Source organism: Chrysochloris asiatica, unplaced genomic scaffold (assembly GCF_000296735.1).
Source record: "Chrysochloris asiatica unplaced genomic scaffold, ChrAsi1.0 scaffold00079, whole genome shotgun sequence".
NCBI classification, from domain to species: domain Eukaryota; kingdom Metazoa; phylum Chordata; class Mammalia; order Afrosoricida; family Chrysochloridae; genus Chrysochloris; species Chrysochloris asiatica.
Genome location: NW_006408597.1, coordinates 6,863,068 through 6,890,797, shown reverse-complemented (window position 1 = coordinate 6,890,797; position 27,730 = coordinate 6,863,068). Strand labels below are relative to the sequence as shown.

Sequence of the window (27,730 nt, the reverse complement as noted above, 5' to 3'; positions counted from 1 at the left end):
AGGGTGGGCTTTTATAAGAGCGTACCTGCAAAGCGTAGTGGTTACAAATCGGGCTGTGAACCATAAGGTCGGCAGTTCAAAACTACCAGCTGTTCCGCAGGAGAAAGATGAGGCTTTCTGCTCCCGTAAAGATTTACAGCATCGGAAACCCTGTTCAGGGTCGCTATGGGTCGGAACCGACTCTATGGTATTTAACATGCAAGTGTGGATCAAGATTTCAGTATTAGTTGGTCAGGATTTGGGGCCAGTAGAAAGCCAGGAAAAGTGCCTGCCTCCAGTAGTGAGTGCAGTGCCTTTCCTTGCTGGATCTTTTCCTGTTTGACCTAATTAAGTTAACTATGCTGGCCAGAAAAGCTCTGTTTTTCTGTAGAGGAAAAGAAGAGCTCTCTTGCATTTCGTTTACCTTGAGCATTAAGGAGTGCCTTGAGCTGCTACCGCATCCAGGGCTATCTATGTCTATGTGCCTGTGCAGACGAGAACTGGTAGGCATTTTACATGTTGTTCCTGTGCTCTATTTGGCACCCTGCGTAGGTGAAAAATATGACTGTTTAGAAATTATTCCATTGACTTTATTTGTACCTCTGGATTTTTTCTGCATATATTTTGTTTTTTAATTACCAACAATTAATTGCTTCACATCTACGTGTTTTTTGTTTTTTCTCCATAAGGTGAAAATTTTATATTTTCTCTGATAGTCTAAGTCTTACAGGCTAATTATGAAGTTTAAAGTGCAACATATACAATTCCAAAACTGCTCTTAAAGGACTGGTTGACTCTACTTGCTTTAGCCTCTTCCCAAACCAAACCAAACTCTCTGCCATCATGTCAGTTTCAACTCAAAGCCAAGGTGTAAATATATACAGGAGCTGAAGGCCTCAGTTGTCACCTGTGCAGCAGCTGGTGGGTTTCAACTGCTGATTTTGCTATTAGCTAAGGAGCTCTGGTAGCGTAGTGGTTATGAATTGGGCTAATAACCTTAAGGTCGGCGGTTCGAAACTACCAGCTGTTCCATGGGAGAAAGATGAGGTTTTCTGCTCCTGTAAAGATTTTCAGCCTCAGAAACCCTGTGCAGGGTCACTGAGTTGGAACCGACTCCACAGTACTTAACAACAACATCCAGTGCTTGTCCTAGAGTGCCACCAGGGCTTCTACATACATTCTGGTTATATTATTGTTATTGTTATGTGCCATCAAACGGGCTCCAACTCATAGCGACCCTGTATAGGGTTTTCAAAGAATGGCTGTTGTATTTGAACTGCAGACCTTGTGGTTTAGAAGTAGATTGCTAGACCTTTCTTCTGAAGCGCTTTGGGGTATACTTGAATCACTAACCTTTCACTTGCAGCCAAGCACGTTTACTTACCCTTGCACCACCCAGGGACCTGTTTATTAGGGTAGTTGCTATTAAGTGCCTTCAAGTCAATTCGGACTCATAGCAACCCTGTTTAGAGTTTCAGAGGAACAGCCTGTGGGTTTGAAGCACCAGCTTCACAGTTAGAAGTCCACTGCTTATCCTACATCGTTTTAATTGGACATTTTTGCTTCATGAATTTGCACATAGTGAACATTCATTTTGTTTTGCCTGCTACAGAACTCCAAGTGATCTGGCCTAAGTGATCTTGCCCCATTTCTTCTCGCTTTCAGGGCAAGTGACTATTTTACTAACTCTTATGATGGTCAACTCACCTGAAAGGCTGAAAAATAGAAGCAGTGTGGTTGGAATTTCCAGTGAGCATTGAGAAAACAAGTCCTTTGTCACTGTACATGTTCGATCTCTGGGTACAGAGCTCAGCAGCTGCGTTTGACAAAGCACCTCATGCATTCATTGGGTTGGTGTGGAAGGCCCTGACTCTCCAAAAGCCATTAAATCATAAATACAAAAGAAATTGGACTGAGGGTCTATTGTTTCACCTTTTAAACTATCAACTTTGGGTAGTTTTAAGATAGTTTTACTTTTAAGAAATACATTTTTTTTAAAAGGCAAAGGAAATAAAACTCTCAAGGAGAGAGATTCCTCAGCCTTTCTAGCAGTGCCCGGTACTTAACAACACAGCCTCTTTTCATCCAGAGTTTTCCCTGTGCCTACCTAATTGATAAATATTGCACTTTAAATATACAATTAGGACTTCAATTAAGAGAAAGTAAGTGGTTTTTCTGAGCTGAGTCCTTTCTAAACTCCAGGATATTTGAAATCTGAGATTCTGAAGCTGTTAGAGCTCTAAAAGAGTTCATCTGAAAACAATTAAAAAGGAAAAAAACAAAGGCAGTGTTTTCCAGCCCACGTTTCCTGACAAATTGAGAAGCAAACAGAAAATGACCCTAGATTTGGAGCCTGGGGCCCAGGCTCAAGTGTCACTTCTGCCATTAACCAACTGAGTGGCCTTCAGTCACACTGAGCTGGTCATTTACCAGCAATCTGACAATGTGTGTCCTGTCCACTAAGTGGATTTGTTAAGAATTTAAAAGGTTATCACCTGTATTGCAGGTTGTAAATATTCTTTTAAGTAAGACATAGAGTTTCTGTCATTTTCCTTTTGAAGCTCTGTTTTACCTTCTGTAATGCATGAGTTAGTTTCTTTCCCTTCAAGAAACATTTCCCTCCTTTAATGCTTGTAACTATCCTCTATGTGTTTCATTCTGTCATATCTTTTCTTCTCAGAGTTCCTGGGTTTGTTTGTTTTTCACTCGTTTTAGATGTCAAGTCTGGGCATGATACTCCTGTCAGCAGTGCTTAATGAAATGACAGTGTTCCTGGCATTTCTTGTTAGTTCCATAAGCAGTAGTTTAGCCTGGCAGACTCAGACAGCTTGTGGTCCACAAGGAGCCCTAAGGCTTCTTCTGCTAGTTTTACCTGGCTACTGCTCTTCCCGTGCCTTATGTATTAGTGGGCCCTTGTCCTTTTTAAATGTCTCACTCTGTAGATGGACATTTCTTTGGTTGTTATTGTTTTTTACTGCAGTTGCTTAAATAGTTCCTTTGTCATTGTTATCATTCGTACTGCATCTGTTGGTCTGTTAGACCTAACGTCTCTCAAAGACTTCCCAAATTGTGGAGCCCAGTATTGAATATGGAACCAATTTGGCTAGTGCTGAACACAGTGCGGGGAGTCCTTCTTAATCACTATCCTCCACAATATCTGTCACCCAAAGGCAATCATGGGACACCGTTTCAGCCCCGCCCCACCCCCCCTTGGTATGAGGCCAGCATTCAGCAGTAGCCCAGATTTTGCCACAGCCATTTGGCAGGTGACTAATTGCTGCTCTCCTCCTGGAAACATCATTCACAGCAGGCCCAGCAGCCTTGAAACTCGTCCCTCAGGGCCATGCCAGAAAAGAAGGTGACTTCTGTATCTTCAGAAAGCATTTTTGAAGCTCAGGGTCTGGCAAATGTTTTTCTATTGGGGTGCTGGGCTCAGGCCCTCAAATGTTTGACACTCACTGTTCTGTCAGCATTAGGCTCCCCAATCTCATGTGGGTTGTTCCTTTAGGTGCTCTCTAAAAGAGACCAGCACCACCCTTGGAGAGTGGTCCTCCAGCACCCCCACTCCATGGAGCTTTACTGCAGCCAGGAGTGTCAGCTGAGCAGGTAGCAGAGCATTTGGTTCATGGTTTCTTTTGGAGCATCCGGTCAGCTGGTACTGAGAAATGTTTTGACAGATTAAAGCTGTCCCATATTGGGTTGCCCTGTTTCTGTGTTTGTGTGTGTGTTCTTTGTGTATTTTGTCTTCCTTTTCAAAACTTGTGTTCCGGAATGACCACCAAGAATCCAGGGGTGTTCCATTTGTAAGAAAGAGGAAATGCTTTATAATTTATATCAACATTAAATCAATTGGTCTCTTCGTGTGCAGTTCAGAGACACCCTTACAATAGTATAACTGGTTCCAGTTTGGCCATTGAAGCTCACTTTTTTTTTTTTAAAGTTTTTATTGTGAACTGAATGATAGTTTACATGGGAGAACAAAAGCTTTACACTCATCCTATCATATTTCGTTTCATTGCAATGATTACAATCCCCTCCATGCATCATTATTCAACAGCATTTGCTTCCATTCCCTCTGCGTTTTGTTATTGTTATTTTGGAAGTACACCAAAGCACTCAGGAATATGTAACCATTCAAACAGCCAAAGGGTATACTCTGCAAACCCGCCACCCGGCTGTCAGCACAAAGCCCCTCTCCCTCCCTGAGTTCAGAGTCCCCAGCCGCTCCATCTCTCTTCATCATCATCTCTGCCTCCATCTCTGGCATCACTGCTTCTCTGGATAGGGTCCTGCACTCCACTCTTCTCCCTGATGGTCCCAGGGTCCTCTGCTCCTGGACTGCAAGATCAATCACTCCCCTTCTTTTGTTACAAAATGTCTACCTTTACATTTGCAATACTTAAAATCTGAAACTCACTTTTTATGCCATAAGGAGAATAATTGTCACTTCCTAAGCTACATACTCACGGAATTTATTGACTCATTACACAATTTCTCTGAAGAGATTTAACTTGCCATGCGTGAAGCTGGATTTGCAGCTTGTTGAATAAAAATGAATTATCCAAGAAAATGAAACAGACCAGCCATGCTGTTTTACTTTAAGTATGAAGCTGCCAACTTCATTTTGGTTTATTGAATTCCACCCACATCAGAACTTCTTATGTGAAGTGTGCTGGTGTGTGCCTTCTGTGTTCTGAGGCTGTCAGGGACCTTCGTGTCCTTGGAGTGTCTCCACAGCATGGCTCAGTGGTGGAGACCAGCATTCCTGCCTCATAGTGACTCTGTAGATCCCTGTCTGCATCGGATTCCCATGGTTGTAAATCTTTATCAAAGTAGACCACTCTTTTTCCCACAAAGGAAGGAGGCCAGTTTTAGAGCGGGGCTTCAAACTGTTCCAGTTCTCCTCCCTACTGAGAATTGGCCCTTTCTACCCCAAGTACACTGAATCAGAATGTCCATTTTAACAAGATTTCCAGGTAATGCTTTTAGCGCTTATATAGCAGGTGGATGCAGCTGACATGAGCATGTTGGAAGCCCTGTTTAAGCCTAAGTGGGAAAAGAGCTGAGGTGTCCTGCAGTGGTTCTTAAGTCCTAGGTAACATGAGAATCATTTTGGAGCTTACTGTTAAAATTTGTGAGGTTCTATAACAGGTGTGTGGAACCTTTTTTCTGCCACGGGCCATTTGAATATTTATAACGTCATTCATAGGCCATACAAAATTATCAACTTAAAAATTAGTCTGCTAAACATTTAATTAACTCACCCATAATGGGATGGCTGAAACTGTGGTTGCCTTGGCAGGCCAGACCAAACAATTTCATATGGCCCACATGCCGGACACGCCTCACCCCTGCTCTAGAAGGACTGGCGTGGAACTAGAAATCTGCATCAGTCACGCAGGTGGCCTACAGCCTGAGAACTTGCTCCGCCCACTTGATATTGACAGTGCCATATTTGGTTTTGATAAAGGCCATTGCCATTGAGTTAATGATGACTCATAGTGACTCTGTACATCAGGGCACAACTAGCCCCCCTGTAAGATTTCCAAGGATGTAGATCTTTGTGGAAGCAGACTGGAGCGTCTTTATTCTGCAGAGCTGCTAGAGGGTTTGAACCATTGACTTTTTGGTTAGCTGAGTGCTTTAACCACCAGGTCACCAGGGTTCCTTTGATAAAAGCAGAAGGCTATGAATCACTCAACTGGATCCCCGTGGTAGTTCTTTAACTGGTACACCCACCTGTGCATTTAGCCCAGCAGTACCCCAGATCAGTCCATAAATATCTCTGGGATGAAGTCCCAGAATGTGTTTCAAAGGAGCTTCCAGGTGACCCTCGGGGGCTCCCCCTCACTTCTGGAGTGTGTCATGTACAGTGGTGGAAGAAATACTCCAGACAATACCACCAGCCATTAGTTCCCTTTTTTATTGACTTGTGTTCAAAAGTCAAATCAGTTGTTTAAGTGAGTCTGTCTTGATTCTGAGCACTAGTGAGGGTCCTTCACACTTGGGCACTAGTGCCACCCATCCTGTTAACAGACAAAGCCAGGGCTCTGTGGTCTTATTGAAACAGCTCTCTAAGACTGCACATGCAGACGAAAGCATAATATGCAGATTTAATTATTTGTTGTTATTGAGTGCCATCGGTTCTGACTCATAGCAGCCCTGTTGTATAGGGCTTCCAAGGAGCGGCTGGTGGGTTTGAACACCGACCTTATAGTTAGCAGTCAAGTACTTATCCTACATACAGCTTTTAATCAATATATGCAATACACCATATCTTCATGCATAACGCTTCCTTACATTTAAAAATGAAGGTTACTTTTCTTCACATGGGCACTATTAGTGTAATAGATTATACTCATGCCAACGGTATAATAGAATTTTAGTAACTTCATCTTTCCCTATACGTCATATTGTCAGTGTTCCTTCCAGCTTTTCTGGTCAGCATGTAGTAGCCTGGCATTGTGCTTTTCACTTCCATTTCCCTGGTAACTGTTGGTGTTAAACACCTATTTTGATGGTTCTTTTGGATCTCCTCAATTGTGAACTTCTTCTTCCAGCGCTGTACCCATTTCTTTTGGATGTGCATCTTATTAGTATTTAAAACCCATTGCTAGCCAGTGAGATCTGGTTTGTAGTGACCTCATAGGGTTTCCAAACTGTAAATCTTCTCATAAGCAGACTGCCACATCTTTCTTCCTTGGAGCAGCTGGTGGATCAAACTGCTAACCTTTTGGTTAGCAGCTGAACATTTAACCGCTGCGCCACCAGGCCTCCGAGTTGAAGAGTTTTGTTGTGTCATCCAGTTGGTTCCAACTCATACAAACAAACATGTTGCCATCAAGTCAACTCGGACTCATAGTGACCTGTACAGGACAGAGTGGAACTGCTGTGTAGGGCTTCCAAGGCTGCAGTCCTTAACATCCGCAAACTGCCGCATCGATTTCCTGAGGAGCAGCTGGTACCTTCAGTCCACCACCTTTCCAGTCAGCAGCTGAGCCCCTGGGCCACAGCACTTATGATTAAGGAGTCAGGTATTCTAGATAGGAGCCCATTGTTGGATGGGGGTTCATCCGTGTGTTTGGATGAATAGACACCCTTAATTTTAATGTGCTTCAGTTCTTTCCTGCATGACACTTTTAAAGAAATCACTACGTCTTTTATAAAGATGTTCTTCCATGAGATCTCTAGGTCTGCATTTAGATTTGCCATTCAGCTGGAATTGATTTTTAATGTCACTTTAAGGTAGGAATCAAGATTCACTTCCCCCCATAAATATTACCTCATTAGTGGTTTTTGTGTATGTTTTGTTCATTAAAATAATAAACTTTTTATTTTAGAATAGTTATAGGTTTACAGAAAATTTTACAAAGATAGTGAAACTCCCATATGCCTCCCACCTAGTTTCCTCCACTGTTATCATTTGACATTGTATAGTACATTTGTCCCGTCTCAGGAATTAGTATTGCTGTATTAGTATTAGCTAAAGTTCATCCTGTCCTCGGATCAGGACCATTAGGTTTTGGCAAATTAGAGTGCTGTTGAGGAATGCTTTGGGACCACACTCTGTTAATCAAACCTGTAGTAACTGAAAGTTCCTTGTAGTAATAGTTCCCTCGTCAGCTAGGACTTCAGCAGGACTCAAGTAGTGGGAATGTAGGTCCTCTGAGCCGAATGCCTTCCAGATTTGCAGTGAACATAAGCTTTCAGGCCAGTTTGAAAATTCTAAACTTTTATATTTTGAAAATGTAACGGGTAGCCTTCCCTTCGTTCCTTCATAATGGCTAACCAACGCTTTGCTGAAGAACAACTGTTTCTAGAGTAGATAGTGGCAGATGCCACTGAGGAAGATAGCCCCTTGTGCCCCTTTAGCTGTGGATGAGAATGTAAGGAGCTGTATCCCAAGTCATTGTCCTCTCCTACCCTGGGAGGGCCACCATGAGCTCTTGCTCTGAGCAAGACGAGAGGAAACGACCATTGAGGCTGTGTGGCCTTAAGTGGTGTCCTTTCCCATCGCTTGTCTCATCTAGACCTGACCCTGACAAACATCAGTGCTGTGCCAGCATGATTGAAAATGCCTTGGACAGTCCTAATGATTTTTACTGTTTCAACTCATGTCACTTTGACAGCAGACATTACAGTCTTAAAAAAGTAAAGCTAGCCATCTACCTCCATTAATTTAATAGGAACTATTCATTGTTCTTTCACCCAGTGGGCCACCCCTGTCCTTGCTTTGCTAATGGACGAACACATGCACACTCAGTCATTTGGTCTTTGTCCTGCTTCTCCTCAGTACCCTGAGCTCCCGACACTCTGCTAGCCCAGTCGTGTTCACCAGTGCCAGGAGCTCCCCTAAAGAAGAGCTTCATCCTGCCACTTCCTCTCAGCTTGCGCCCTCCTTCTCCTCCTCTTCCTCCTCATCATCCGGTCCAAGGACTTTCTACCCTCGCCAGGGCGCTACGAGCAAGTACCTGATTGGATGGAAAAAGCCAGAAGGAACCATAAACTCTGTGGGATTTATGGACACGAGAAAGTAAGGGCTCCTTTGCTTCTTTTCCAAGCCCGTTTGTCTTTTAAAGGACAGAACAGCAATAGAGGCCAGGCTTGGGTGGTGGGGGGAAGAAGTTTGTTGACAGGATTTTTTTTTTCTTTTTAATTAAAACTTATATTTAAATTACTTTTTCATTTTGTTCCTAAATAAGAAATATTGTAAATACTCAGGTTTGAGAATCTTAGGCCTCCTAAGGAAAGCGTACATTTGAAAAACACAGTTGAGTAAAGTTGCCCCTTTGGTGTAGCTAAGACCCTGTGAGATCCTTGGTGATCTGAATCACAGCCTTCCCAGGTCGTTCTCTGAACCTGGCTCGGTGGGCCCCAGAGGGAACATTAGAAAGAAGTGAGCTCTCTCCTAAGTATAAGGAACTATTCAGCAAAGTGATGCAGTAACTGAGGTAAATGAGAGTCTCATTGTTTTAGTTTGGCTTGTGCAAAGCATGCATTTTGGATTCATAACGTGTGGTCTTTAAAGAAGTTTGCTGCTAATTTTGACTGATAGAATTAATTATTTCCTACGAAAGAGTGACTTGTTAATTAGACTTTTAATCTTTTGTTTTAAATTAGTTTTGTTTCTTTAGCCAGCCTTTATCAGAGTAGATTATGATGTCATTAAGCAGAAGTAATTCTTTAATTATTTAATATTTCTTTAATATTTCTCCTTTGAGAAATATTAAAGACCACCGTGCCCTTGAGTGAGCTCTGTTGACTTGGTTTCTACTCTCTTCTCCCTATTTTCAAGACGTCATCAGAGCGATGGCAATGAAATATCCCATACCAGGCTCCAGGCCTCAGCAAGGGACCTCCGGGCATCCCCTAAGCCAACCTCCAAGTCCACAATTGAGGAGGATCTCAAGAAGCTGATCGACCTTGAAAGCCCAACTCCTGAATTACAGAAGAATTTTAAGGTACATGATGGAGTTTGGGGTACATAGCGTTCCGAGAGCAGTCAGACATGGTGGTGTTGGTCATCATAATAACAGCTTCCAGGATGTATAGGTATTGACTCTTCATTGTACTAGCCCATTCCCAGTCATCATCAGGCTTCCAGTCGTAATCCACAGCCCTTTCCAGGTATTTTGGTCCTGCAGACACATCCCCTTAGCCAGGTTGATCTTCAGCTACCTGTACTCTTACTCAGTGCAATCTATATGTCATGGCTCTGCAGAGTTCTGCAGACACCTGGCCTCCCCTGTTAGCTATCAAGTTCTCTGTTTAGTGCCTTCTCTCCTCAACTACCAGGATGGTTTCCTACAGTCTGCATTCTGCCCTTCAGTCACCAGTAAAACCTGCTTGATGGTGAGTCACCATCCTCCCATTCCCCACAGAAGTGAGCGCATAGTCACCTCCTGTGACCACACAGTAATACTGAACACGTACTTTCTTCAGAACTTTCCAGATTCTCTTGACTTCATAAAGTCTTATGTAAAAACCAGTCTCCTTCCAACTAAGTCTTAAACTCTTGTTCAGAGTAAGTGTGATGTCAGCAGCGGTCAGGCCTTTGGAAAAGTTTCTTCTGTCTCCTCAGAGTGGAGGATGTTGGAAGCCTGTTTGAGGTGATTTGCACCCATGTCTTCTTTATTTTTTAATTTTTTTTATGTTTTATTGTGAATTGTGTGATAGTTTACATGGGAGAACACTACTTTACCCATGTCTTCTAATGAATGCCATCTCACTCTTGGCTGTTGTTGTTGACCGGCTAACAGATGTCATTTACCAAGTCGTGGTACACAGTATTTGTCACCAGCCTCCCCCAAATGGAAACTGGTGTTTATTGGGCTGGACCCCAAAGTATTTCGGTCTGAGTATACGCTAACCTGTGTGTATTGGCCAGTCCTAGGAGAAGGGAGTTCACCCCCTGAAGGGCATTCTCTGGGTTCTTAGGTCAATTATCTGTAGTCTGTTTGAAGTGGCTTTGTTGGTGGGTGGTGGTATTATTTGCCATCAAGTTGGTTCCGATTCACAGCAACCCTGTATAGAGTTTCCATAAGTGCCTGGCAGGTTTGAACTGCCAAACCAACTCTACAGTTACCAGTCCAGTGCTTATCCTACAGCATCACTGAATTTAGGGAGAGCTTTGAGACTCAGTTGAAACTGGAAGATAGACTATTTCCTTAAGCATGTACCATCTTCAGACTAGGATCTGAGTGTAAGAGGCACCGTGGGCTGAAGGAGCCCTGTGGTCTTGTCACATGGAGGCTTTCCTGTCACCGTACTTGCATGGATGTGTGTTGTGTTCCCTCAAATAGGTCAAATTTGTTGTTGTCAAGTGCTGTTGAATCAGTTTTGACTCTTAGTGACCCTCTGTAGGGTTTCCAAGGAGCAGCTAATGGGTTTGACCACAAACCTTCTGGTTCATAGTCCAGTGCTGATCCTACAGTGCCACACCAAGACACCCAAATAGGTCAAATACACCCCTAAAATTAAAAGCTAGTATGTATAGGAATTAAATGTACTCCAAGAATCAGTAAGTTTTCCTGACAAATAAATGATTTGCAAACAGTAATATAAGGAGCTCTGGTAGTGCAGTGGTTATGAGTCAGGCTGCTAGCCTCAAGGTCAGCAGTTCAAAACTACCAGTGGTTCCACGGGAGAAAGATGAGGTGTTCTGCTCCTGTAAAGATTTACAGCCTTGGAAACCCTGTGCATGGTCGCTATGAATTGGAACCGACTCCACGGTACTTAACAACAACAAACATTAATATAGTGAGTCATTTTAAAGGTACAGCCATTCTTGATTTCTGGACTTTCTGTTTTATAAACAGGGCTTTGAACTAGTTCTTAATTCCTCATGGCCGATGAAGCAAAACTGAACAGGCTTGAATTTGTATAATGTGACTGAGCCGGGATGGTATCTGGAATGGGAAAAATTACTGGTCAATCCCCAACTAGAAATTTAATCTCCCTCTTAAAAAACAAGGGCAGCATGTGAATTGCATAGCAACCAATCCTTTGAACAGCACAGTCAGAAAATGTTGCCTTGCTCAAAGATGGCGACTGGCTGTGCTGCTCTGATGGTGTCCCACTCACCCCTATTCTGGCAACAGTCCCATCTCCCCCCATCGGGCTCTTCTCAGTCTCCCATTCCAGGCCTTGGGCCCATCGTTTTTCCTGTTCTAGTTATCATTTCCACATCACCCAAAATTTAAAAATTTGAGTCCGTTCCAATTTTGCTTTCTCAATTGTACCTGAAGCGGTTTGAAAGCCTGTTTTATAACCCAGCACTTAACAGTTCTGAGTCATCATCTAGGGCACAAGTGGTTTCCCTGGTAACCTTGCAGAAGATAATACTTGAAACTGTTTTCTCTATCCATCAAAACCGAGGATTGTGTTAAAATTTATGAACAAGTTCTGTTCCTGAATCTGTCTTTAAGTCATATGTGATGCAAAGTAGGAACAATTAGGTTTGGTTTGGGTCTTACTTCAGTTAGTCGAATATTTTAGTAAATAGTACAACTGTCAATGCATAACAGTCACTGAAGAAACATCTCCAGATATGCTACAACAACTTTAACATAATAATAGCCAAAACCAAAAATGCACTGCCTTTCGGTCTACTCCGACCGATAGCGACCCTAAGGGTTTCTGAGGCTATACTGCATGGGAGAATTCAGCTTCATCTTTCTCTCTCGAGGTGGCTTGTGGGTATGAACTGCCAACCTTGCAGTTAGCCCAATGCAGTGTCACCAGACTTAACATAATAATACAGTGATAATAGTGTTTTGATGCACATTATCAAGTAGTGCTCACTTAGTATTACAAACCATTGCATGTTCCTCACATTTTTGGTTTTACTGTTGTTGTTAAGAGCTATGAGTCATAGCGACCTTGTATAGAGTTTCCGAGGAGTGGCTGGAGAGTTTGAACCACCAACCTTATGGTTCCAACCAGCCTTGTGATCCTATTGCTTTATCCCACAGTGCCACACCAGACTCCATAGGTTTTACTAGAGGTTGGTTTTTAATACGAGTTCTACCGAAGTCAAACATTGATAACTCAGGAACTGCCTGTATCATATTCAAAATAAAACATGATTTTCAGATTTTCCCCCTGAGCTTAGAGGAAATTAAAACTGTGAAAGGAATCTTTCTTCTGATTTAGCAGTTTTGGAAAGGTGGGGCGAGCTTAAAACTCTCAGGCTTTCAATTTATGCTTGGGATGGAAGTAATTGAAGGTAAACTACGTCTGCTTTTGTTTCCAAACAGAATTACTCTAAAATGCCTGTTTGATCTAGGGATGCTGCTTTTTTAATGCTGTGGCTATCTTACTATGAAAGCTTTTGCAAAGTAAGTGATTCTGCTTTGGAGAGAATAGCAGGAGCTGGGCATACTGCTTTCTCTCCGTTTCCATCCATTTTGAGTGGTTTGGTTTCAGAAGAGTTCTAGTAAGTAGCTCCAGGTGTCTTCTGAGGTTCATTGTCTGAATGGCTGTGGTTCTGCTGTGTCGGGAAGGCCACTTTGCCCTTGAGAAGTCTCCCAGGCTAAGCGTGGGCACCCAGCCACTGCATCAGGCTTCAGGATTTTAGGAGTGGCCAACTTTGAGCTGTGAAACCTGGAACCCACTCACATGCCACACTTCTTGCTTTCTTGAGAGTAAACCCTACCTGTGAGCAATCTTTAATAGCAAATGGCAGGGTTCCTGCCAGCCTCTGAAAACCAACTCATGTATCAGCAGAGAGGGCTGTCTGCTGCAGGCCTTGGCAGCACTCTTGTGGCCAGGACATTGGCGGCAGCAGGGCTCCGCGTAGATATTGTGGAGCTCAAGGAAAACGGCAATACTGTAACCTTCTAAGAAGTGTCACTGGCAGCCAGTAATAGGATTCCCTTTCTTTCCCCTAGAACTCCATACAGTGTAGCAGGTGAGCAGGGCCCAGTGCAAACCGTTAATGCCACGTAGCAGCCAACAACCTAAAGGAAGAGGCTTCATGTGGCAGCAGTGTGGGGTAGCATGTGTCACTGAAAGCCCAGGGGACTGGACAGAGTGAGAGAACAGGAGAAAGACACTGCCTCCCAGGCCTTTCTGAAAAAGTCAGCTCTGACGCAGACAGAGTAGACCAGGGCTTCTCCCAGATGTTTACAAAGCTCTGGACCTTTTCTTTTGAATGAAACTACACACAGAAGCCCAGTGTGTACAGCTGTGAAAGGAGAGCTTCTCCAGCAGGGGCAGGGGCAGGATGTGGTGTGGCACCTGGGTCCCCTGAACATCTCCCAGAGCAGTGGTGCTGTAAGGGACACTCAGGGCTCATTGGGAGAACACAGTTGGAAAACTCCTTATCTGGCTACTGTGTGAAATCCCTTTGGGTATGACACACCCCCTCAGCGATTTTGTCATGGGGGCTGACAGTCTGGGGTGGATTACTCCATAACTGAGGTAAGCATGGGCTTTCTTATGCTTACCTCTAATCAATGACATGTTAGAAAACAGTGAAACTGTTCACTGCAGATTAGTTTGTGCTTACCTTTCCTATTGGCTACTCCATCACTGCTGACAGTGCTGGGTAAAGCCATGGTCTGTAAGAGGGATGCTCGTAGGAGCCAGCTAGATCAACATACTTTATTTAATACTGGGGTTGTCCATGGAGGGCTGGAGTGAGGTTCCAGCCCGGTTTTATGGACCAGAATGAACACTGTTGTACTTCAGTGAACAGAAGGCATCCAGACAGGTTGTTCTCTCCCACTTCCCTCCCTGCCTTCCTTTAGAGCTGGCTGTTACAACTTTTATAAAGCACACTGCCTGGGAGGGAGTACGTGACTATTTCCCCCAATTGCGGAAAATTCCAGTTGGTGGGAAATGTCTCTTCTGAAAACTAGCCAGGGTAGGAATACTCACTCAGAAAGGAAGTCGCTTTTCTGAAGCTAAACTTGTTAAGTGCCATCGAGTGGGTTCTGACCCATTATGAACCTATATAGGTTTTCCAAGGAGCGGCTGGTGAGCTTGAACCTCCCACCTTGTGGTTCACAGGATTTTGTCGTCCAGCGCATTCACCCATAGCACCATTGGCAGCAGTTTTTGAACATGGAGAGCTCAGCTCTGGCCTTACTTGCTCACCTTGAACCTTGCAGGATAAAAGAGATGATCTGGTTTCGTTTTGGTTTTTTGAAAAAGTTTCAATTAGCAAGTCACTTAACCTTTAAGAGGGTTGCTCTCTTTGTAAAGTGAGGAGAGCAGTTGTCACCTTCACACCAAGTTCTCTTCCCTTAAAACCTTGCAAAGCATTTCTCAGAACACCCTAGCTTGTAAAGTAGTGCCTATGTACCAGGAATTTAACTTACCGTGATTTTTTTTTATGTGAACATTATTTTTACACAATTGGGTATACCTCAAGCTTACTGATAATGCTTTTGCTTAATAATAATTTTGTGTTTATACAGCCACTGTGCATACTTCAGTGTGGACTACGTCAGCCTGGATAACCCTTGGCTTGTTGAATGGAAGCCCACTTGTGAACATGAGTGGACCTGAGTCTCAGCACTCTATTTCTGGCTCTGAAGTCAACCTCCTAGTGGAGCCGTTGCCATAGCATTATGTCTCTCCCCTTGAAAGTGGCCTGGAAAATACCACAGTGGCTTTCTGCCAACAGTGACTCCGACCTCCCATTCCCATTTCACCTGTTCTGGATGTTGTTCTCCCTGCCAAGGTGAACAGGAGTCTCAGAGATACAAGTAAAACCGCTTCATTATTAATGTGCAGAATACCACCAGCGTTCAGGTTGCTGGAGGTTTAAATATTACTCACAAGTCTGTCCTTTCTCCAGCAAGGGGATTCTCAGAAGCTGACTATATGCAGAAAAAAATCTCAAATCAAATCAAATCTGGTCACCAGAGCAAAATACATCAACTAGAAATACACCCATCTGGTGTGTTTACTTTATTTCATGATGGAAACCCATCTACAAAATGCATACAATATATCTAGGTTAAGAGTTCCTTAGTAGTGCAAATGGTTAAAACTCTTGACTATGAACAAAAAAGTTAGCAATTCAAGCACCTCTACCAACACCTTGAAAGAAAGACCTGGCAATCTAGTTCTTTAAAATAAACAGTCCCTGAGTGCCCTGCTCTGGTACATACAAAGTCCCCATGAGTCAGCATTGACTTGAAGTCAACCATGGGCAAGAAAGTGGTTAATGCTTATCAAGAGTTAGCTCTTATTTGGTATCCTTTGTCTGTCCGTTTGTTATACTGTGATGTGGAAGCTATATCATAGGTATTTCATGTGCCGGTAAGGTCTTCCATGGTGGACAAGTTTGAGTAGAGCTCCCAGACTACAACCAGGAAGGAAGGATTTCTACTTCTAAAATAATTGGCCAGTGAAAACCTATGAATAGCAGCAGAACGTTGTCAGATATGGTGCCAGGAGATGAGCTCCTCAGGTCACAAGGCACTCAGAAGATGACTGGGGAAGAGCTGCCTCCTCAAAGTACAGTTGACCTTAATGATGTGAATGGCATAAAACTTTTGGGACCTTCATTTGCTGATGTGACATGACTCAAAATGGGAAACAGCTGAATACATCCTTTAACAATTGGAACATGAGATATAAAAAGTATGAATCTAGGATAATTGGAAGATGTAAAAAATGAAATGAACACATAAAAATTGATATCCTGGACATGAGGGAGCTGAAGTGGACTAGCACTGGTCATTTCAAATCAGACAATTATATAGTCAACTATTCCTAAAATAACAAAGATTGATGTCACATTCATTGTCAAAAAGAACATTTCAAAATCTATTTTGTCGGGGATAGTATAATATCCGTATGCCTAGAGGAAGACCAGTCGGTGATAGTATAATATCCATATGCCTACAGGGAGACCAGTCGGGGATAGTATAATATCCATATGCCTACAAGGAAGACCAGTCAATGGAACTGTTATTCAACTTGATGCACCAATCACGAATTCCAAAGATGAAGAAATTTACAAGTTTTACCAACTTGGAAGACAGCCACATGTCCAACTGACTGGAAGAGATCCATATACTTGACCATTGCAAAGGGACATGACCCAACAGAACACAAAAATTATTGATTAATATCATTCCTATCACATGCAAGTAAAATTTTGGTGAAGATTATTCAAAAACAGTTGAAGAAATACATCAACAGGGAACTGCCAAAAAGTCACGCTGGAGTCAAAAGAGAATTTTGGAACAAAAGACATCAATGATATCAGCTGGATCTTGGCTGAAAGCAGAGCATACCAGAAAGATGTTAACCTGTGCTTTAGTGACTATGCAAAGGCATTTGCATGTGTGGATCATAACAAATACTGAATAACACTGTGAGGTGCTCATGTGGTGCCTTTTCATAGACCAAGGGGCAGTTCAAAGAGAATAAGGGGATACTGTATGGTTTAAAATCAGGACCTTTCATCATGTTTAACTCAATCTGAGAAGCTGGACTATATGAAGGAGACAACATTAGTACTGGAGGAAGACTCATTAACAACCTGTGATATGCAGATGACATAGCCTTGCTTGCTGAAAATAAAGAAAACCTAAAGCACTTACTGATAAAAATTGAAGACTAGGGCCTTCAGTATGAATTACACTTTAATATAAAGGAAACAGAAATCGTCACAACTGGACCTATAAGTAATATCTTGGTAAGTGAAGAAAAGGTTGAAATTGTCAAGGATTTCATTTTACTTGGATCCACAAGTAATGTCCATGGAAGCAGCAGTTAAGAAATCAAATAATGACCTACCTGTTGCATTGGCATGTTGCATGTTGCTACAAATGGCCTCTAAAGTATCTTCAATAGAGCAAAGCAATCACCTCTAGGATTATGGTGCATGACCAAGCCATGATATTTTCAGTCATTCCATATGTATGGAAAGCTGGACAATGAATAAGGAAGTCTATATAGAAGAATTGATAACCTCTGAATTATGGTGTTGACAAAGAATAATATATATATACCATTAAGAATAAATAGCATAGTGGTTACAAATCGGGCTGCGAATTGCAAGGTCAGTAGTTTGAAACTACTAGCTGCTCCGTGGGAGAAAGATGAGGCTGTCTGCTCCCGTAAAGATTTACAGCCTCAGAAACCCTGTACAGGGTCGCTATGAGTCAGAACCAATTCAACAGTACTTAACAACAGCAACAAAGAATGAATAAATCTGTGTTGGAAGAAGTATAGCCAGAATAGTCCCTAAAAGCAAGAATGGTGAGGCTTTGTCTCACCTGCTGTGGACATATCAGGAGGGGTCATTCCCTAGAAAGGACATCATGCTTTGTAAAAACAGAGGGTCATGGAGATGAGATGGACTGAAACAGTGGCTACCACAGGCCTCAAATGCCATAAGCTGTGAGGATGGCGCCAAATCGGACAGCATTTCATTGTAGAGCTCAGTCAGAATGGGCTCGACAGCCCTAACAACAATCTAAAATTTCAGTAAATACATATTTCACTTATTAAATGTGTTTCGTGCTCAGTAAACATGCTTTCACTTCGCAGCCTTCTGAGGGACACCTTCCCCGGAAACTATTTTGTTGTTGGGTGCCTTCGAGTTAGTTCTGATCCATAGCGACCCTGTATAGGTCAATATAGTGCCATGGCTAAAAACAAGATTTTAGGATCAGATTAAACTAAGTTTTCTCTAAAGTCTGTGTTTTTGCTCAAGTCATACAATCTTTCTGAATCGCAGTTCCTCATCAATCATATGGGGACAGATTTCTCAGGATGATTATAAGGATTAAATGGAATGCTGGGATGGTCACAATGACATGCATCAGTAGTATTAATTCAGTGATGCTATAGTTTCAGGGAGTCCTGATGTGGCACTGTGGGTTAATGCACTGGACGGCAAGGTTGGCGGTTCAGGCTCACCAGCCGCTCCTTAGAACTAGGTGTCTGAACCACAGAATTGACTTCTAGTTTTGCTTTCTGTTTTTCAGTTCCATGCACTCTCCTCTCCTCAGTCTCCTTTCCCTACCACCCCCACCTCAAGGCGGGCCCTGCACAGAACCTTGTCAGATGAGAGCATTTACAGTAGCCAGAGGGATCATTTTTTCACCTCAAGGGCTTCGCTTCTGGACCAAGCCCTGCCCAACGATGTCCTCTTCAGTAGCACATACCCTTCTCTCCCCAAGTCTCTTCCACTGCGGAGACCTTCTTACACCTTGGGGATGAAGTCGTTGCATGGTAAGTTTATTTTTAGCAGCAGCAGCAGAACACTCTGGTGGATGGCTAGTGTCACCAGAAACAGTGTTACTCCGTCAGCATAGAGGACATCCTGCTTCTGTACTCAGATGATGGCGGCCTACAAGCCTGCCCTCCTCTCACCACCTGGAATGCCACACTGCAGTACAACTGTCAGTCTCACACACAGACCATATGAGGCGTCTGGGACTCCTCGGCCCTACCCAAGAATTCCTGGCTCCAAAGGAGTAGCCTGGGAATTGGGTTTTTTAACCAGACACATCCCAGCTACTCTGTAGTTGGGTTAGGTTGGCTACTGCTAGATTCAATTCTGTTTCTTTTACATTTGTTTGTGCCATGTACTAGGCTCTGTCCAAAGAAGGTCCTGCCTTTTAGGGATTTATACATTCTGAGAGATGCCCGGAAACCTGCTTCCACTCACAAACATTGTCAGGCTGTGGAAGAGAAAGGAAGTAGGAATCACCCTCTGAGCACGCACCTTCCTCTCACCTCATCTTGCCTTCCTGAAAGCCAGGCTGCAGCTGCGGTGGTCACTCCCTGAGGCTCAGTCCCTCCGCCCATGCCACCTTTGCCATGACCACCATTGAAGTGCAGATGGCCAATGAAGCAGGCTGGAAATCCGGGCCCCAGAGAAAAGAGGCTTTGAGTGGCACACCAAATTGCTTGATCCATCTACTTGCCCTTGGTGAGAGCAAGTCTAAATAGAGCTGAACATTAATATCTTGCAGTATTCGTTGCTTTCCATTTACTCATAATTTAGCTAATTTTAAGCACATTAATAACTAGCAGCTGCACTTCAGAGCAGTTCTTTATGTAATTTGAAAGGGAAAACAAGTCCTAAATATCCTCTGATTGAACAGGCTATCATCACTGACAATCGTTTTAACTCCTTGTAAACAGGTACCTCTGGAGTTGCTTATTGCTGTCCCTGGAGGGTTTTGCTCGCAGCTCCCTTGTGTGGGTTCTAAGGGCAGCCTTCCCACACAGTTGCATACCGCCCGCCTGTGTTTGCACTCTGCTAGAGGAATTTGCATTTCATGAGCTACACTTCCCTGACCCCACCTGCCCCCTTCCTTTCTGTCCTTCGCCTACTTGTACTTGAGCAGACACAGCGTGCCCTCAAAAGGCACAGAGAGGCTAATTGTGCTGCAGATTCAGCAAAGATGAGTTGTTGCACTGGTTTATTACTGGTATTCAACAAACTGACACTTAGAAGGGGTTTGATTGAGATGGGCTTCTGCTAGGATCCAAAATTGATTCACAGAGCTGCCTCTGTGGTGCCACTGTGCCCTTTGGAAGGAGAATAATGCCAGTACCAACCCTGCCACCACCTTCATAGTCTGACTCTGAGAGTTACGTCACGCCACCCTGGAGACTGGACAGCCATGGGACAGGGATATATTTGTCCCTTGGCAGTCCCAGCATAAGGGAGGGTGGACCAGATCCCAAGCTCCAGTATAGCTGGGCTTGAGGGGCCATCTGGTTCCAGATAAAAATAAGTTGCACTATCCCCTTGAACAGGTCTGAACAAGTCTCCCTGGACAGGGTCCAGCAGCCTGCTCCTTGCAGTCTGAGTCCCTGGACTCCAAGAAGGCCCCACTACAGACATGCAGCGGAGCCGCCCCAAGGCGGACAGACAACTCGGTATACGACTTTCCCAGCACTCACTGGAAACTACTGGCAGAGATGGTGGGAGGAGGCCAATTCCTGTTTCAGGTCCATGTTGGCGTGGCTGCCACTGGCCTGTTAGCCTGGAAACAGACTCCAGGTGCCAACAGGAATTTTACAACCTCAGCAAGCCTAGGGAGCAGCTCCTCTCTTCTCTAAAAAGTCTTTGTGGGTTTTGTTTTGCTACCAGGAAATGGTTCTTGAGTGGTTCTCCCTTGGGTATGAGAAGTATCTTCCTTCCTGTCCCTTCCTACAGGAGAGTTCTCAGCCTCAGACAGCTCTCTCACAGACATCCAAGAAACCCGAAGGCAGCCTATACCCGACCCTGGCCTGATGCCCTTGCCTGATGCTGCTGCAGATCTGGATTGGTCCAACTTGGTAGATGCTGCCAAAGCCTATGAAGGTGGGTCCACTGACGAGCTAAACAGTGCAGGAGTTTGCAGGCTCATGCCGGTGGTTTTCAAGGAGCAGCTGGTAGGTTTGAACCACCAGCCTTGCAGTTCAAACCAACATTCCTGTCAAGTGCATATCCTACAGCACCACACCAGGAAATGTTTCATTGAGTCACTTCTGACTTATAGCAACCTGTATAGAGTTTCTGAGGAGCAGCTGGTGGGTTTGAACCGCCAAACGTGTTTCTGGTCATCAAGTGTTCTTCCTACAGCACTACAGCTGGTGGCAGCTCATTCCTCAGTACGGACTTGATGGTAAATTTCAGTATTGGTCACTTTATTGCAGAATCACTCAATTCCAACTCACAGTGATCCTATAGGACAGGACAGAACTGCCCATAGGATTTCTTAAGGAGTCCTGGTGTGGCGCTATAGGATAAGCACTGGACTGCTAACCACAAGGTTGGTGGTTCAAACTCGGAAACCCTGTACAGGGTCGCTATGGGTATGAACCAACTTTCCCACACTTAACAACTCCTTCATAAAAAATGATAGAAATTTTAAATGTTTGTTTCCTTGGCTCAAATTTTTCATTGATTAATTTTGAAACATGGGTGGTGTGGACAGAAGTTAAAGCCCATTACGGTGATGTCAGGCATCTTGTGAAAAACCGTATTTCAGAAGTCAGAAGAAGCTGATGCTAGTTAGCTCATTTTATATTCTCTAAGTGGAAACCATTATCAAACTGTAATGCAAGGCTTGTTTCCAGGGAAACAGTTTTTTAAATGCCACTTTGATTGATGAGCAAGGGGAAAGAGGAATCAAAATGGATCCCTGACAACAGCTTTCTAAAGGGAGGCCACAGTGTTGCACCTTCTCCTGGCTAGAGCAATGGTAGTTTTCCTACATGAGTTAGTGGATGTGTTTTCCCTGCATCTCTGTGCATTGATTTAGAGATGACTTCCTTGCAGGTCATTTGGTGACTTTTGATAAATTGGGCCCATGGATATGGTTCTAAAATACTGACTGGTTTCTTGTCTCCTCTGTAGTCCAGAGAGCCTCGTTCTTTGCTGTCAGTGATGAAAACCATCGCCCCTTGAGTGCTGCATCCAACAGCGATCAGCTTGAGGACCAGGCTCTGGCCCAGATGAAGTCTTACAGCAGGTTGGTCACCCAGTGGCGAGGGTCACCACCCTGCAGCACTCATCATACCCACTAGTGTCGGCAGATGAGGGGAAGAGGAGATGGAGACGCTGGGATTAGCTGCATGAAGTTTCTCACTGCAGTGCCAGGCACTTGGCATTTTAGTGTAACACAATACTGTAAACACCATTAAACTCTTCTTGATGAGTTACAGCTACAGTGATGGCTGGTCATTATTATTTAGTGCCATAATACTTTTCTGCCCAAGGGTCTTAACTAGGTGGAGAAATCATTTGCACAAGAGATCCCCAGGCTCCTGGGCTTGTTTCCTTTGCTTTCTCTGATACTCCTCCAGCTGTCATTTGGTGGTCTGCTAACATGCCTGTGTCTTAGCAGCTCTGAGTTTGCTGCCTCAGAGCTATAACGTTAGAAAGTTGAATTGCCAGGATAGTTAACACTACATGTAAAATAAACGTTAATAAGCAATGATTCAGGCTCAGAGGGTTTTCTTATGAGTGAAGAGCACGAACTCTTTGCCTTTACCTAATGATGCCAAGGCTGACTTTTCTCCATGCACCTCAGTCCCCAAGGGTGAGCTTGGGGTACCTGTGTGTGGTGGTGGTGTATGGTGAAGTCCCAGTAGTTGGCCACGGAACACCTGGGGAGCATTGTTGAAGCAGAACACTATCATTTCAGCAATTCACACTTCCCATTGTTGATGCAGAACACTGTCATTTCACAATTCCACACTTTTGTTAAGAATCTAGATACTGGTGAAATTTGGTGAGAAGCAGACAGCAACAGGAGATGTAAGTTATATATTGTGCAAGTAGAGTGTGGAAGTGATGGTGGACACAGAGCCTCTCCTCTGAACCAGTCTGCCAGGAAAGTGCTCTGAGCACTGTGACAGATAGCTGGGCTTAGGCTCGGACTGTTGGGGTGGAGAGAGTGGTCATGAGCTGGGCTGTGGGAAGTTTTTTAAAACAATTGGCAGAACCAGGAGGGAGCAGAATGTGCCCTCTTGGGATGGAATTTCTAGCAAAGAGATGGCTGAGTTAGCAAAGTCTGTTCTCCAGAGAAAATGTAACTGACCGTTCTTATATCTTTGTAGAATCCTAACATGAGGTAGATGATCTACTCTTTTCTTTGTTCAGCACAGCTAGAACAGATGCAAATGGGTTTAAATATCTGCGTTTTAAATATGTGTACACACACAGAGAATCCATTTAAAAGAACCTTCAGAGTCAAGCTAAGCTTCTGAGAGTTGATTTGATCTTGGCGACCTGAAATGGCTTGAGTTCGCCCTGCCAGGAGCTAGGATAGTAGACTTGCTGGCTTTATGAAGGACAACCTACCACCCCACTCCCACCCTCTGCCTCAGTTTCTCTTCCATAAGTCAACACCGCTGTTGCTGTACCATAGCTTTGCTCCTTAACCCATCTAAGATCTGAACAATTCATTGCAGTTGGTGAAATGACTGCCATTTACAGAAGGTTGTAGTTGGCAGCTGGCCACTTGACTTTGAAAATCCATTTGTTGTCAGTTTTTAATTGGTTGTCCATTCTTACAAGTTTGGAGGTCATGATCATTCCATTTGTGGGATACACTCCGTGTCACTGTGAGTTTTGCCTTTGGGACTTGCAAAATAGATCCAGAATTAGCAGAAGACATCAACCCAGTTCATTTTAGGTGAGGAATTTCAGCTTGAACTTTGTGAAGTGTGTGTTTGTGTGGTAAATATATATGTCACAAAACAGTTTTGATTTCAACTTACCACACACACAACTCAGAGACAATGAACTTTGATTTTTTAAGTAAATATCTTTTGTTCCATGATTCTCAAAACATTCTAAGAGTCTTTCCACTGACCTCTGGAAAGAGACAACTGTTTATTCCCTGTGGGAAAGTTTTAGACTCTGTTGTTTGTTCTGAGATTGTGTGACTGTTTGGAATTCACTCAGGAATAAAGCAGCTTGAATACAGGTGAATGGAGTGTGGGGGTGAAAAGGTGACAAAGGCAAAGCTTGTCCTCTCTATCATCTGCCTGGCTAGTTGGGCAGCCCTCTCGTCGTCCTGTTCACTCTTCTATTGGTATTTCATGAGATTGACATTATTAGACCTTAAACAAAATGTGCAAAAATGAAAAGAAAATTATGCACCTTGGATTTTGCTATTAATGTAATATAAGCTTAAGACATTAAACTTAAGTTGACAGCTTTTGAAACACGTTGTATTTTTTAAATGTATATATATCCTTTAAGATATTTAAATTACTTTTCAAGATGTGAGCATCATAATTTACCTAGAACTGGACAAGTGGCCAATGACTGAATTTGGAGACAATCCAGAGACTTCCCTGATCCCTCTGGTCCCACGCACGTCATGTGTTCATCAACCACCACCATCACCACCACCACCCCTTACGCACCTAGACGATGAACCTGGCTTTCTTCTTTTTTTCTCATCTTGTTAGGTGGCCGGAGAATAAAACACTGTCCAGTCCTGGGCCGTCCTCACAGTTGTTATGATTGACCCCATTGTTGGTGCCACTGTGTCAACCCATCTTTTCAGATGCCTTCATCGTTTTCGCTTTTTCCTGTTTTTAAGCTCACTAAAAGAGATCCCAGTGGTCCCAGAGGAGTCATTTCATTGTTTGACAGTTGTGTCCACCTGAAAGTACCTCTTGTGCTGCCCAAGAGGTTGTTTCATGTATTGTCCTTTATTCTTTTATCATGAAGTTGTAGTATCTGTAACAAAGGAAGCAATCTACTGCCTCGTTCAAATGTGGAATTACCTTTGTTTAAGATCACTATTCTCTCTTTGAAGGTAAAAATGCACATTGGTTCACCATACTGAGTAATTTGACATTGTTTCATGTATTGTCCTTTATTCTTTTATCATGAAGTTGTAGTATCTGTAACAAAGGAAGCAATCTACTGCCTCGTTCAAATTTGGAATTACCTTTGTTTAAGATCACTATTCTCTCTTTGAAGGTAAAAATGCACATTGGTTCACCATACTGAGTAATTTGACATTGAAAATCATTTTTTCCTATTACAAGTGTCACCTCCTCAGATTAAAAAACAACACATCCAGCCATGGAGGCTCCTGCCAACATGGACTTTTGTTTCTCATTCCCAGCAGTAAAGCTTCCTCTCCCACTCTGGCTTCTAAAGTGGACCAACTGGAAGGCATGTTGAAGATGCTTCGGGAAGATTTGAAGAAGGTAAACACTTATTCCCAAAGCAAAGTGCCCACTCAGTGCAGACTGTCGGTGAACTGTAAGCCCTTGTTAGTAGCAATAGTGGAGTATGTGCAGTCACAGACAGCTTGGAACATGGAGTACGAGAAGGCTTTCCTTGTCACGAGAACAGGAAATTTTGTTTCTTTTTTTTGGTGCTAGCCTTTGAGCCTTGGCCGGTCCCTTCTGAGCCCTCTTCCAGTCTTTCTGCCCCTTGTATAATATACCAGTAGTCCAGACTCACACATCATTGCTATCTGGGCTTTTGTACCAAGTAAATGGAATGTTTTGTTTTTGGGGTGGATTATGGTAGGACAGCAACCACCAAAACAATAGTTAAAAAATGTAAGACAGTCCTTATTAACAGAGTCATTAAAATATACCCGAATATGTTTACATGCCAAGACAGACTTCTAGTGAAGCACTGTTCCTGTGGCTAGAGCAGGAGTTTGGAAGAAAGAAGAGTGGAAATGGGCCAAGGTGGGCCCACACCCAGGGATGCATTACCCAATAAGCGAGCTAAGTACTGACTGACTTGTGCTTACTTACTAGTCACCCATGTGCACTTGCTTACAGGGTGCCCCATCCCTGTCGGAGATTGTAAATCTGAAACAAGGCTTTGACTGTGAAGGAAGGTGCTGTGGGGATGGGGAGAGCTACACCTAGAAGTAGAACCTTTGATGTGATAGGAAAAAACTGTGAAAATATTTACTACAGATGAATAAGTAAGCACAAGTAAGCCCATGCTTACCATTGCATAGTGCGTAACAGACACTGGCTGCCCCTCTGATTTCTTTTACACTTTGTTCTACCTCCCAGGAAAAGGAAGACAAAGCCCACCTTCAGGCTGAAGTTCAGCACTTGCGTGAGGACAACCTGAGGTTACAGGAAGAGTCCCAGAATGCCTCGGACAAGCTGAAGAAGTTCACAGAATGGGTCTTCAATACCATAGACATGAGCTAGGGAACAGTGATGTAGAAATGAGTCTGGGGAGCCAGGTGTGCTCTCTCCCCAGGGCTTTGAAGCCCCTTGTTCATGCTATTGAAAGCATTCTCAGAGCACCTCCCCCAACTTCCTACTCTGCCCCTTGTTGGGGAGTACACACCACAACAATTGCAGATCAACAATCATTATCTGCCTTTTGTAGAAAAGAAAATCAAAAAGTAAATAAAAATTTTAAAAAGTAAAATAAAAGTTTAACTGCTAAAATGTGAATGTCTTTATTTTTTTGCACAATATCTTTATCTGTTAAGTATTTAAAAAGAAATTGGACCTAGGGGCCAGGGTCCCCCCCAAGCCTACTTGCCTCTATTTCCATCAGCTCTTATCTATTTCAGGTAACCCAAGCTTTCCCTTGTTATATTGATGTTATTCCTAGGAAAACAAAGGGTTTTTTTTTGTTTTGTTTCGTTTTACTTGTTTATTTGGGTAGTGGAGAGGGTTCATTTCTTTGCCTTCTTTCTTAAAATGCCTGGTGAAGGGAGATGCTTTTAGAAAGTGCCCACCTGCCTTGAGTGACTCTGTGCATGAGCTCATGCTGTGAGGACCTCCCTTACAGATCAGCAGGCTGGGGTTCTTTAAGGATAGCAAGTCAGCAACTCAGAGGGCAGAGACCTTGCCATTCCCCTTTCCACATCCTGCACCCTGCCATCACTTCCTGCAACCTTCCTTTTCTTGGGGAGGCAGTGCCAGGTGCACACCCAATGCTTGCTTTTGTGTGGCTTAAGTGAGCCCACGAAATTGGAATCTGCTCTCTACAGCTGCCTGGCTTCAAACATAAATTGGTTTCAGAATTCCTCCAAATTATTGTAATGTGTATTTCTTGTCCCTCTTGTGTGCATTTTGGTCAAAAGTATAGTTTGAGATTTTAAAGATTAAAATGTCATTTTAAAGCCAATGGAAATGATGACATAAGGGTATTCAAATGTCCCCAAGATAATACTTTGTCAGTATTTGTAACAAGGAAAAGCTAAAGTGAATGTTAAATTGTGAATTTTAATGCTTGCTTTTTAGGAGCAATGTCTGTGATAATTGAAGGGGTGTGGCCCTGGTGAAATATAAGCATGGTATTTCCTGCATCCTCTGGGGCCACCAGAAGGGCAGTTGCAGAAATCAATGTACTCTTTCCTGCCTAGTGACGCAGGCTGCTTCAGGCCTCAGTGGTATCAGCCCAAGGCCCTCACCAAGCAGCACACACACTGGGTTTTCTAGTCTTGACTGGCCTGAGAAAGCCCTTGGTGGCCTCATTTCTTGCCTTCATAATTGTCCTTTAAGTGGCATCTGCTCTGAACTTCCCTCCCCTAAAGTAATCTCTTACTAGTTCCTGTCTCTATCACTGAATGGAACCAGATGCTCCTCTCCACCCTCACCACCAGATTCTTATGCTATTAAGGTTTCACTCATGGTGTAATTTGTCCATAGATTTTTTTTTTAACCTGATAACACTTCTGTCATGGAAATAGGAAGATTTTGGAATGCTGGGTAAGGATTCCCATTGTCTGTCTCATCCTTTGACTTGTATGAAAGACATTCTACATTGCCTGATTTTTCTCTTTGTAAATGAGAAATACCACTAACATCCAAG

The 27,730-nt window shown here is 43.4% G+C and overlaps 1 protein-coding gene across 4 annotated transcripts in view; it reads left to right on the top strand.

Annotated features, from left to right (window-relative positions):
* SIPA1L1 (signal-induced proliferation-associated 1 like 1) overlaps positions 1–26,355 on the top strand; it is a 193,665-nt gene extending 167,310 nt beyond the window's left edge. For 2 of the 4 annotated variants that reach the window (XM_006865565.1, XM_006865563.1), the window contains 7 exons: positions 8,273–8,512; positions 9,275–9,440; positions 18,438–18,684; positions 20,627–20,773; positions 21,812–21,926; positions 25,047–25,131; positions 25,966–26,355. In XM_006865565.1, the coding sequence (XP_006865627.1) occupies positions 8,273–8,512; positions 9,275–9,440; positions 18,438–18,684; positions 20,627–20,773; positions 21,812–21,926; positions 25,047–25,131; positions 25,966–26,109 (1,144 nt within the window). In that variant the 3' untranslated portion in view covers positions 26,110–26,355. The remainder of the gene's footprint in view (positions 1–8,272; positions 8,513–9,274; positions 9,441–18,437; positions 18,685–20,626; positions 20,774–21,811; positions 21,927–25,046; positions 25,132–25,965) is intronic. The other 2 variants (XM_006865564.1, XM_006865566.1) reach the window with 2 other exon arrangements.
* The last annotated feature ends 1,375 nt before the right edge of the window (positions 26,356–27,730 follow it).